The sequence below is a fragment of the Onychomys torridus genome, chromosome X (assembly GCF_903995425.1).
Source record: "Onychomys torridus chromosome X, mOncTor1.1, whole genome shotgun sequence".
In the NCBI taxonomy this organism is placed as follows: Eukaryota; Metazoa; Chordata; class Mammalia; order Rodentia; family Cricetidae; genus Onychomys; species Onychomys torridus.
The window spans coordinates 121,635,641-121,649,006 of NC_050466.1; the positions used below are offsets into that span (position 1 = coordinate 121,635,641).

At 43.5% G+C, this 13,366-nt stretch overlaps 1 protein-coding gene across 1 annotated transcript; it reads left to right on the top strand.

Moving 5' to 3' along the window:
* The first annotated feature begins 7,870 nt into the window (after positions 1 to 7,870).
* LOC118574795 (tumor rejection antigen P815A-like) lies at positions 7,871 to 12,037 on the top strand. Its single transcript, XM_036175671.1, is given in 4 exon segments — positions 7,871 to 8,113; positions 8,828 to 9,086; positions 9,089 to 9,244; positions 11,841 to 12,037. Coding segments are annotated over 4 exon segments (855 nt in total).
* The last annotated feature ends 1,329 nt before the right edge of the window (positions 12,038 to 13,366 follow it).

The following is a 13,366-nucleotide window of genomic DNA, read 5'->3' on the forward strand; positions in this document are numbered from 1 at the left end:
GCTTGTTGTAAGGGTGCTTCTTTCGCCATTCTGAGGCACTGGGTTTGGTTAGCAGCATCAAAAACATTAATTGATTAAACAAAATTTTGAAATGAGGGCTGGAGATGGCTTAGTGGTTAAGAGCACTGACTGCTCTTCCAAAGGTCCAGAGTGCAATTCCCAGCAACCACATGGTGGCTCACAACCACCCGTAAAGAGGTCTGGTGCCCTCTTCTGGCCTGTAGGGACACATGCAGGCACAATACTGTGTACATAATAAATAAATCTTTAAAAAAACAAAGACTTTGTATTAAAAAAATAATTTGAAATGAATAAATTGCAATACTTTCACCAACTGTATGTGGACAAATTATATAACCCATGAAATATACAAACCAATCCTGGGAAGACAAAATGTGCCAGACCAACTCAAAAAGACACAGGAAACCTAACAAGAGATTGAATTGCTAACAAACAAACAAAAAACTCATAAAGTGCAACCCAGATTGCTTGACTGCTTATCTCTATGGTACAATAATAACCATCTTTAAAATAAAACCTCCCAAAAGTAGGTAAGGAAAAATGCTTCCCAATGCATACTTCATTATACGGATAACAAACACAGACAAAAATATAGCATGAAAAGAAATGCAAATGGAAATTCATTGTAAGTACAAACACAAAAGTAAAGAGCAAAACATTACCCAAAGTTATCTGAACACTAAGGATGATTACACACTATAACAAAAAAAGTAGAATTTCAGGACTGGAGGGATTACTCTGTGGTGATGAACCTGTACTGCTCTAGCAGAGGACCTGAGTTCATTGCCCACCACCCATGTGTACTTATAGTTGATGCACTAGGGAATTCAGGCCAGTAAGATACCATATCTCAAAAAACAAGGTATATGGCTCCTGAGGAATGACATCAGAGGTGACCTCCAGCACGCGCGCGCGCACACACACACACACACACACACACACACACACACACTCACACACTCACGCACGCACATGCACACATATACAGAGACGAGAGAGAGAGAGAGAGAGAGAGAGAGAGAGAGAGAGGCTTTTATTCAAGGAATGTAACAATTATGAACATGTGTGGTGAGATTGTGTTCCCCAAAATACTGTGCACCCTAATAAACTTATCTGGGGTCAGAGAACAGAACAGCCACTAGATACAGAGGCCAGAAAATGGTGGCACACACGCCTTTAATCCTATTACTTGGGAAGGAGAGATCTATCCGGATCTCTGTGAGTTTAAAGCCACACTGGAAACAGCCAGGCCTGGTGACTCACGCTTTTAATCCCAGGAAGTGATGGCAGAAAGCAGAAAGGTATATAAGGCCAGGAACTAGAGCTGGTTAAGCTTTTAGGCTTTTGAGGAGCAGTTTAGCTGAGATGCATTTGGATGAGGATTCAGAGGCTTCCTGTCTGAGGAAACAGGATTAGCTGAGGAACTGTCGAGGGGAGGAAGCTGTGGCTTGTTCTGCTTCTCTGATCTTCTAGCATTCACCCCAATACCTGGCTCCAGGTTTGTTTTTATTAATAAGACCTTTTAAGATTCGTGCTACATCCATGTGAAAATCTGTCAATATAAAATTGTAACAATACTCACACTCAGTCTATAGGGCCACACTTCGCAGCATGGGAATGAGCTTTGTGCCTAGTGAAAGCAAATTCTTATAAACTACACTGGGTATGCCCTTGTCCTAATTTTTTATCCCACTACTGTCTTGGTATGTGTCATTTTCTTCTGAGTAGGAGTATTTATTTATCCAGGGCTCTTAAACATAGGTTTGCTCCTCAGTATTTCTGACATTACAAGTCACTATCCCTTTCAGACAGAATGGGGTATATTCAGACTTGGTGACTGAGATGCATGCCAAACATATCTGTTTTCCTGGCAAAGTCAGCATATCACAAAGGGCTGGATCTTTTGAACATACTCACAACTACTTTTGCTGTATAAAAACACTGAAATGTTAGACATATGTGAATGTTTCTACTCCCAGAAACAACAGTCTGATTCATGCACTCCTCTTTTATACCCTGGTTGTTTATTGTGGGACACAGCCCGACAAACACATGAACACTAAAACACAGTGCATAATATTCACGAATAAAGAAAATCTTCATAATGAAGGATGGTGAGATGGCTTGGTCAATAGTATTCTTGCCTTACATGCATGAAGTTTGAAGTTAAATCCCTAAGATAGATCTTTTAAAAAATTAGGCATGGTGGAATATGCTTATACTACCACTGAGAGGTAGTCAGAGATAAATAGATCCCTGAGCCACATGGGCCACACACCCTAGCCAACTTTACAAGTTCCAGGCCACTAAGAGACCCTGGGTGGGAGAAAAGGTTGATGGTTTCTGTGGAGGGACACTTAAAGTTGTGAGGTTAGCTTCCACACATGTAACACACACACACACACACACACACACACACACACACGCGCGCGCGCGCGCGCGCGCGCGCGCGCGCGCGCATGCACACCTCCACATGAATATCTGTTCACAATGAACACACATATACACAAAATCACATAATGATCTAAAAAAATTGAAATAATAGAAATAAAAGCACTTTTCAAAGTGAACCCACCCAGCAGACTAAGTAGTGAAGTGAGATGAACTGATAAAAGGAATCTACAACATCTTCACAACATTTCAGTACGAAAAACCTGAAAAATTTCCCCTAAATTCTGAATGTGATGGCTCTTCCTGCCACTTCTATCCAAAACTGTACTCGAAATTCCATTCTGTAGTTTTACTTAAAGAAATAGAGACCACCAGCCTGATAAAGTGCAGGGGAGGGGCGGTGGTTTTATAGGGGGATGGCTGGAGAAAGGAAGGGACAAGTGGTGTAATTATATTTTAATTTCAAAAATTAAGGAAGTATTTCCCCACCATAAAAAGTATTCTACTCCAGATTTTTAAGAAGGGACATGAGAGAAGAAAAAGAAATAACGGACACCTAGAAGATAGACAGACATGTCAATATGGTGGGATGGTATGGGAGTCTAGCTTTGACCTGCTCTCACCTTTCAAAGGGTTCTTAGGTGGAGGAGAGAGGGATAAGAAAATATCAGAAAGATAGACCTAGACAACAAGAAGAAATATAGAGACACAGGATAGCTTCGGGAGAGCCTGGGTCAATACCCAACAGTCACTTCGTTTATTCAAAAGGGCTTTTTATAATATGCCAAGGGGAGAGGCAAAAGACCTCCCCTTTGCTAGATCAAAGCACATCATACAGCCAAGTGTAGACCCAAACACCTGGTAACCATGCCTACGGTCAAATCATCCCCTTATGCAGCCCTGCTGGGTAAAGCAAGCTCAGATTCTCTGACTCTGAGTAATTTGGGCTCTCACAAATTCCTCCTTCTTAATAATATAAATCTTTTAAGTGAGGGTACAGAGTTTAACTCAATGCAGCTCTGAATCAGCTTTCCCACTAAGAGCTTGCAAATAGCTGAAATAATTATAGCAATGCACCTGCTCCTTATGGCTATACCTCCTAATAAAGGAGTAGAGGATGATCAAGACGGAATGGCCTTTTTGAATGGGTCTAAGATGACTACTGCAGTCTTAGCTGCACCAAGCCCTTTTTTAAAATCAGTAAATTCCTGATGCAACCACATCAAATCTAAAGACTCCTTAGCATCAACAACATTAACAGATTACCATCATAATTCTAATGTAAAGATTATGATACACAATTACAATTCTCACAAACACATCCAAAAGCAAACTCTCAATAGAACTATTTACACTTTCTAACTTTAGCAAATAAAAGCAATCTCTTAATGGAACTTTTCGCATTTCTTGCTAACAAAACATAGGGTACATTAATACAAGTTAACATTAATCCACAAGGGACAAGAAAATATGTTTTAAAATGTGGTAGACCAGCCCCCACTTTTGTGTAGGGTACTCTTGAGTAGGGAGAAGTGAGGAATATTTAGATATAAAGAGATATGTAGATAATGAAAGGAAAGAAACACAGGATAGCCTTGGGCGGGCCTGGGTCAAAACCCACCAGCCCAGAACTTTATTCCAAACTGCTTTTTTTTATAACAATGCCATGGGGAGGGGCAAAGACCTCCCCCTTGCTAGATACATCCAAGTGTAGACCCTTCCAAGCACCTGGTACTTAGGCCCATGGTCCAATCATCCTCTTATGCAGTCCTGCTGGGCAAAGCCACTAGGAAACCTAGGCGGGTTCCAACATTTAAAAAGTTAAAGAGTCTGAGGAATATTAACTCCCCCTTTTCTTTATAATTTTTTTTAAGCTTTATCTTGAGCCTGGGCAGAAAAAAACAATTTTTTCCATTTCTACACAAAATATTTTCATTTCTACACAAATCGTTCCACAAAACAGCTCCATTTCCACACAAAGTTTGAGTCACTGCAGTTAACAAAACAAATATGCATACACAAAACAATTCATAAGTCAGTTAATTAAGTCTATATGCATAAGTGAATTCAAAATTGTCCCATTTCTGCAGTCTGAAAAATTCAAAAAGTCAGTTCTGATAGCTGTCTTAATGTTCCACTGATAGCTTTCTGATACTAATCTTAAAGTTCCACTAAAAGCTTTCTGATCAGAGCCTGGCTCACCAGCTGCCCTGACAGTCTGTGTATAGCTGTCCAAAGTCATAATGAGTCTGAAGCAAAACAAATATGAAGACCCATAACCAAAATTTTTAGCAGTTCCTTTGAATACAACTCAGTTCAAACAAGAGTCTCTGAAACCTTGCTTTCAGCTACAACTTGCTTACCAGCCTTATCCTAGGAAATTTACTTCCGGGAGAAGGCCACACTGAGAACAGAGCCAGGTGTGGTGGCATAAACCTTAAATTCCAACACTAGCTAACCTGGAGATCTGTAGTGTACAGACAGACAGGAAGTGACAGAGCTGGGCAGGAAGAGGAAGCAATGTAGCTGGACAGAGAGCAGATGAGATAGCAGAACAGAAAGGCATATAGATGGCTATACAGGAAGTAGGTCTCTTTGGAAGCTGTGGTCCTGGGGATGCCTTTCTGTATGCTGTGAATCTGTTGCTCTGATTGATTGATAAATAAAACGCTGATTGTTCAGTAGCTAGGCAGGAAGTATAGGTGGGACAAACAGAGAAGTCTGGGAAGTGGAAGGCTAAGTCAGGAGACGCTGCATGCAGATGCTGCCACCATAAGAAGTAAGATGTAAAGTACTGGTAAGCCACAAGCTACATGGCAACTTATAGATTAATAGAAATGGGTTAATTAAAGATATAAGAACTAGATAGCAAGAAGCCTGCTACAGCAATACAGTTTATAAGTAATATAGGTCTCTGTGTGTTTACTTAGGTCTGAGTGGCTGTGGGCCCAAGCAGGATGGGCAGGTGAGAAAGATTTGTCCTGATCACCGGCAGGCTAGGACATAGGAAAACTTTAGCTACACTGTGGAGTTGGTGGGGTAAGATTAGCTGTGGCTTTTCTTATTCCTCCAATCTCTTGGAATTTAACCCCAATATCTGGTGGGTTTTTTTTTATTATTAATAAGCCATTTAACAATTTGTCTACGAATCCCAGGTGTCAGTTTACACTTCTGGCCCACCCCTAATGCCAGATTTATTCCTTAGCTTTAGACACAAACATTCAAAAATTAATCGACAGTGGGTAAAAGATGCAATTGAAAATAAAATTTTAAAATGCATTAGAAGGAACAAAAAAATACAACTTATCCCCATTTGTGGCATTCAGAAGGAAACCAATAACTGTAAGTAACCACATTTAAAAAGTAAACAACTCAATAATGATTATGCAAACAAATGGTATTATATTTGGAGCAAAGTATAAAGATATACTTTTTCTGCTTTTATAAGATTTATTTTTAAATGTTCTCTCACTTATGATAAAATAATAAATGCATTTATACATTTAAAAAGTCAACAATTATGGTGATATTTTATTTGTACTGAAATGTGATTTTATTTGTATGTTAATAAAGTTGCCTTGAGGTCAGAGCAAGCCATAGCAGAAGCTGGGCGGTGGTGGTGCACGCCTTTAATCCCAGCACTTGGGAGGCAGAGCTAGTTGATCTCTGTGTGTTCAAGGACACAATACCAACCATAGAAGACCTGGAGGTCTGTACAGACAGGCAGTGACAAGGAGGTCATGTGGTTGGGTTTACAACCAATGAGAAGGCAGAACAGAAAGTCTATAAAAAGGAACAGCACACAGAAAGTAGGCCTCTTGCGGAGAAGAAACACAGCAGCAGCAGTGAAGAGTAAGGTTTTCAGCTCTTAGCTATTGCTCTGACCTCTTGGTTTTTAATTCTGTGTTTGGCTCTGTGTTTCTTATTTAACAAGATGGTTACATCTACAAACAATACTAGCTTTTCAAGGCAAGCATGTCTGTAATCCCAACACTTGGGAAGTTAAGGCAGGAGGATCAGGAATTTGAGACTATCTTTTGCTACTTAGTGAGTATGAGCCCACTGGGCTAAGGTTTCTCAGAGATTGTGTGGTATACAATATTCCAGGGATACCTTGCCATCAGAGTGTGGTGATAATTTGATATACTCTAATAACACTTGCCTTAAAATCAGGGGACAGAACTAGCCACAGAATTAGCCACAGTGTTTAAATAGAAGTGGCACATACCTTTAATCCTAGCACTTGGGGAGGCAGACAGATCTCTGTGAGTTCAAGGCCATCCTAGACTATAAGAGATTAATCCGGTCTAAAAGAAACAGAGCCAGGCAGTGGTAACACACATCTTTAATCCCAGCACTTGAGATCTCATGTCTTTGCTACCAGTATTTAGGAAGCACACACACCATTAATCCTAGCACTAGGAAGGTTGAGACAAAAAGTAATATTGCTGGGCAGAGAAAGGCATATGAGGCAGGAGGAGACAGGAACTTGAGCCCTTTTGGCTGAGGACTCAGAAGCATTCAGTCAGAGCATTTGTGGAGTTGGCAAGGTGAGAAGTGGCTGTGACTTGTTCCTTTGTCTCTCCAATCTTTCAGCATTTACCCCAATATCTGGCTCTGGGTTTTTATTATAAGACCATTTAGGATTCATGCAATACAGAGAACAGAGACCTTTTCCCCTGGAGGAGATGCCAGGCACCTCCAATTAATGGTGACATCTGGACACACAAACACACATACACACTTAAAGTCCAGACAATGTGTTTGAGAGAAAACATGTATATGTCTACTATGCTAGACATAGTACCTCATTAATGTATAGCTTTTATGCATCTGTGTAAGGTGAGAATACCTTTTTTTAAAGAAAGAATAGCCATCTGTCATCTGACTTCCACAATGTAAAAGCAAACCCTTAAATCTAAGGTCATTTGTGTCCTGGGAGCAAAATAGTTCATAATTACAAATTTGGCTTTTTTTGGTGCTCTTATTTGAAATTAGACCCTCTGAATGGAGACCCATCCAACCAATGTCAATAACATACATCCACACTGCTAAGATGACCAGCCCTTCTGTTGGAGTCCCCTGGAGCTGGGCAGCAGCGTTGCACGCCTTTAATCCCAGCATTCGGGAGGCAGAGCCAGAGGATCGTTGTGAGTTCAAAGCCAGCCTGGTCTACAGAGCAAGAACCAGGATAGGCACCAAAACTACACGGAGAAACGCTATCTCAAACAAACAAACAAACAAAAGTCTCTTGGAAACTACTAATATACAGGGACTTTAGCTAGCTGTTAGCATTCAGACCCACTTCTTGGAATACTGACCAATAAGCAGATAATACCCTGGCCCACCCAGCATCCTATCATCTTGTTCCCTTTAAGAAAGGACCCCTTCCCCTTTGCTGTCTCTCTCCTTCTTCCTCCTCTCCCTCTCTCTCTCTTAAATAATAAAAACTTTCCACATGGTTGCGCATCTACAGTGTAACTTTCCACTGCACCACACTGCTGTCCGCTGCATGGCATGCCTCATCTGCTACAGGGTACCTTGGTCCAAACCAGCCAAGGCCTCTCATGTGCCATCTCTCAACATTAACACCACCACCCCTCACGCCTCCTGCAATCTTCTGACCTGCGTGTCTCTCTTGCTGTGTCCATCTACTAGCACGACTCCACCCAATGTGGCTTGTGTAGCGAAGCTGGTGGAGGTGGAGGGTGAGACTGGATCACGAATCCCTTGCAGATGCTCTGGTGTCTCCGGAGTGGCAGACTGTGTTCAGCACCATGAGTTTTGCTGAACAATGGCCACGCGCAGTTTTAATACTGTTAACACATCCAAATGGCCATTCCCTTTTGGGTGTGAAGTTTAGGGATTGTGAGTAACAATAACATATGGCCGTATTTTCTCATGTTAAAAGCCCGTGTCCCTCCTGCTACAATCTGTTCTTAGAGGACTTGGGGAGACATGCCAGTGTCTATACCAAAGAATCTGGTATACAGAAACAATATACAGAACTTCTATTGCCACAGGAGAAAGAAAAGAACCCTAAGCCCCCAGAAACACTAGAAGTGTGAAGATCCTGGTCACTCATTGGGTACATGAGCTTTGCAGGGTCTCATTTCTCAGCCAATGAGCTTAACATTCTCCAGAAAGGTCGGGAGCCTTGGGTAGGAACTTTTGCAAGTTCCGCCTACGGCTCTAGCACATCCTTTGGTTTCCCGCTTTGTACCCTTCCACATGAGAAAAAAGTCCCAGTTTACTCCACCCTCCTGTGCAGACTCAGCCTATAGAGGTCTTCCTAGGAGGGAGGCCCCACTTCCACCTCTCCCAGCATGCAATGTGTCATTGGCAGCGTCCTGTGTGGGTCTAAGAAGTGAACTGCCATCTGGTGGCTCACTACAGTCATCTTCACTTACAATAGCTTCTGGCCGGTGCCTTTTGTGCCATATCTGATAACAAGAAACCAGACCACGGCCACAGTGGCTCAAATGGTGAAGACGATGGAAATAGATCCCTGGAAGAAATTCTAATGTCTCTGCAATGGCTGATCTTCATTGCTGCCACAGCAGGTTTTCTGGCATTCCAGTTAATCACAAATGCCATTTATGAGGAGCAGTATGGGAGAGATGTGGCTTGGATATCCAAGCAGAGCAGGCAGATGTCCTCTATTGACGAGGAGGATAGGATATCTGTGATGAGGACATCAAGGATGAGAACATGAAGGATGAGGAAGAATTGGAGAACCAGATAGATGCAGAGGAGGTCCAGGCAGAAGATGAGGTGCTCATGGAAGAGGGTGCAGGAGCTCTGTGCCTCACTGACTTAGCGACCTGTGCCTGTGAGTGATCCATGGTCCTTACTCTAGATGCAGGTTGGGTGTATTCTTATCCCCATCCATAGTAAAGACCACCTCATATTTAGGCTCATTCCTCAACGCCATTACTGTCTCTCATCCGCTCCTCCTCCTCTCTCCTCTCAGACCTGTCCTTAGCACCTCTCCTACCATCCCCTCCTCCCACACATCAACCTGCTCCCCTGCACCTCTCATTTTTGTACCTTTCCTCTCCCTGCTCTACTTCCTGTCCTGGCAACCCTTTTTGTAACTTTCTACACCCTGCTCCCATCCCCCTCCTGGCTCCCATCCCCCTCCTGGCTCCCATCCCCCTCCTGGCTCCCATCCCCCTCCCGGCTCCCATTTGGCGCCTTTCTTCTCCCGGCTCCCTTTTGAACTTGCCCTCTTAAGTTCCCTTCCTGGTCCATGCTCTGTTTTTCTGGCCTTTCCTGCCCTCTCCCCTCCCACTTCTTTTGCTACACTCTTCTTCCTGTTCCTCTCTCCCTCCCAGCTCCCCTCCCTGCTCCCCTTTGCCCCTGCCTTTCTTCTCCTGTCTCCCACCCGCTCCTTGTCCTCTCCTCCTCCCTCCTCCCATTGTAGTTCCTTTACCCCCAGCTAACATTCCCCTCCCTTTAGCTTTTCCTCTCCAGCACTCATCCTCCTCCCTGCTCCCCTTTTTATGACTTACCTCTCCCTGCCTGCCTCCTGTTCCAGTCTTCTTCCCTTTCTCCCTGCTCCCCCTTCTTGCCTTACCTTTCCACCTTTTGCTTCTTCCCTCCTTCCTGCCCCCTCAGCTTCCCTGCCCCCTTTCCTGCTTGCCTCTCATCTCCTCAGTCTTCTCCCTCTTCCCCGCTCCTCCGTCCCCCTCCACCCCCTACTGCTCTGATTTCCTCACCATCCCTGCCCCCTGCCTCTTTTCCTTCCCCTCCAGTGTCTTCCCTGCCTCCCCCATCAGTCATTCCCCTTCACCTCACTCTCCCAGTCCACAGCTGTGCTCCCTTCTTGCCTCTGCTCACCATCTCTTTTCTGCTCTAGTCCACCCATCCTCCCGCCCCCCCCCCATCTTTGCTCTTCTCCCTCCCTGCTCTCCACCTCCTGCCTGTCCCCTGGCTTTCAGGCCTTCTTCCCACCCTTCCCTTTTCTCCTAGTCCCTTCCCTGCTTCCCCCTCGCTGCCCTTCCTCCTCCTTACATCTCCACTTTCTCACTGCCTCTCTTCTCCTTTCCTGTCCCTCAGCGTCTCCCCCCTTCCCTCTTTCTTTCTTCTCCCCACCCCTGCCTCTCCTCCTCTTTGTTCCTCTCCTCTCCCTTCCCCCTCTTTATTCTCACCCTGCCCTCCCCTTCTAGCACCTCCCCCTCTCTCCTTTCCATTTCCTGTCCGTGAATCTCCTCCCCTCTCCTCTGCGTATTCCCCTTCCTGTCTCCCTTCCCCACTTCCCTTTCCTGTCCCTCTCCCCCCCCCCTTTTTCTTCCCGATCTGCTTCTATCTTCTTGCTCCCTCCCCCTGCTTGCTTCCCTCACCTCCTTGCTGCCTCTTTGTCTCTCCTCTCCTCCCTTGTCCCCTCCCCCCCACTCCCAGGTCACTATCTGATCCCGTCACCACATCTTCCCTTCTGTTCCCTCTGTCCTAGTCATCACCCAGCTCTGCCCTTCCCTGTCCCCTCTCTTCCCTTTGCTCCTTCCCCTTTCTTCACCCTCTCCTCTCCCATTCCCCTCTATCTTCCTCTACACCCCCTTTCTCTTCTGGATTCCTTCCCCTTCCTACTCTAAGCCCCCCTCCTCCCTTCCCTCTCTCCCCCAGCTCCCCTTCTTCACTTCTCCCCTCCCTTCACTCCCCTCTTCCCCTCCCCCAGCCTCTCTCCTGCCACTCTCCTTTTTGTTCCTAGGCCTTTTGCTTTAAAAAGGAGGTCCCAAAGCTGGGTGGTAGTGGCAGAACACCCATGTGCACGCCTTTAATCCCAGCACACACGTGAGGCACAGGCAGGCAGATCTCTGTGAGTTCGAGGCCAGCCTGGTCTAGAGAGCAAGATCCAGGACAGGCTCCAAAACTACGCAGAGAAACCCTGTCTCGAAGGAAAAAAAAAAAAAAAAAAGAGGTCCCAGCTGGGAGGCTAGGAACCTAACAGAATTGCAAAGTCAGAGCTGTGGGCAGAAAAGGTTGAATTTGGCTAATGCCAGGTATCTGAGGATGACTGGAAACCAGCCAACTGGGGCTGGTGTAGCCCTAGGTAAGGAGGGACTACAGAGTGGTTGTGAAGTTCTTGGTCCTTGCTGCTGCTTTTGCCTCTGTTGGCACATCTTTCCCAAATGCAGGTCATGCTCAGAGCTTGCCCAACCTGCCTGAGTAATGGCAGAATCTGAAAACTAGGGTCTAGCGGTTGTTTTTTTAGGACAAATTAGCATTTTGTTGAGGATATTCTGCTAAAAATATAACAAATACAGAATGGAGATTCTGATACCCTTCTGTCCCATGGGTTATGAATAATGAGCTATGTACACAGGAAAAACTGTCACTATGAAGATTTTTTTTAGGCTGAAGACATATTGGGACCATAGAAGTGTTGCTAAAGTATTTTCTTTTTCTCCCATGTTTATATTCTCCAGGTGTTCCTGACCACCAGTTACGGAAGAAGGAATTTAAGTGTCCGCTTTTTTATTTCTTCCATGATCCTAAGTTCATGGTGTCTGCCCCATGCAAATCTGATGAACCAAATGAATGTGAGTGTGAAAATGCTGCTGAAGAAGCTGCAGGGGAAGAAGAGGGGGAAGATGATGAAACTGGAGAGCTGGCCAGAGGTTGAAAAAGAACCTGGACTCTGCAGAGGGCTCCCCGCAGTAGGAATGCAGGTACTGGATTCTCTAACTAACCATTCCTAACATAGCCCTGTGACTAAGATCTTCACGTTTTTAATACATTCTTGATAAACAAAACAGTTGTTAAATATTCATACTATTAAATATTAAATTTATTTAATGCTAAACTAGAACAGTTTAACATCCATAATGTACTCATTTGTTAAGCAGGAGTGAGTTGTTTCTAGATGGAAGTCCTTTAGACTATGAGCTGACTTAGAACACATGGGAATTTGTCAGACTTGGTAGTAAAAGATCATGAAGAGACATTCTGCCTGCATTGTGTAGCCACAGAAATAGAGTATGTTGTTCTTATGGTGCTGATGAAAGTTGGAAAAAGTTAAGTGTTTCATGTGAAATCATACCTTAGGATTCACTTGTAAATTACCAGCCTAGTTTTGATTTTAATATTTCAAATTGCATGAAACTGAAAAAAAAATTAAATTTTATTTTTACTGAATTGGGAATTGGGCATTATATTTTCTGTGTTCATCTTTGTCTCTTTTTGTCTTTCTGAATTTTCCCATTTCTAGATCTAGATTTTTTTTGTTTTTTATTGTTGTTTTTTGGGGGTTTTTTTGTTTGTTTTTTTGAGACAGGGTTTCTCTGTAGCTTTGGAGCCTGTCCTGGATCTCACTCTGTAGCCCAGGCTGGCCTCAAACTCACAGAGATCCACCTGCCTCTGCCTCCCGAGTGCTGGGATTACAGGCGTGCGCCTCCACTGCCCAGTTAGATCTAGTTTTAAAGAGATGAAATTCTCTATTTAAACAAAATTAAATCTTTTTCAAATTTAATGTTTTATTTTAATTTTTAATTTAATTTTTTTAAGTAAAAAAATTTTAATGAGATTTTTCAAGAGTTGAAGATCTCATTTTAAAGAGATGGAAGCTGAGTAGAAATGCGTAGGATTGGTATATAAACATGCAAAGTTTTGTGCTCTGAGAAGCAGTTAAAAGAAAAATCAGGCCTTTATAGTGGTTGCTAGTTGGATAGTGAGGTTGATATGATCAGATTATGGAAGCTGTCAAACCCAAGAGCATTCTGATAACTAAAGATCTGCTAGGGAAGCATGGCAGGGAAGTGGTTTACTTTTACCTTGTTGCAAGACAGTGGCATTACATAGAATTGGCAAGAGTGTCAGTAGTGCCTTTTAAGAAAATACAAATGTTGCTTATCTCTTATTTCCTCCTACAGTTGGAAATCCAAGAAGAAAGAAATGGATGGAGGAAGAAGAAATGGTTTTCATTAGTTTTCCCATTTTCAGTAGTCTAAAAAAA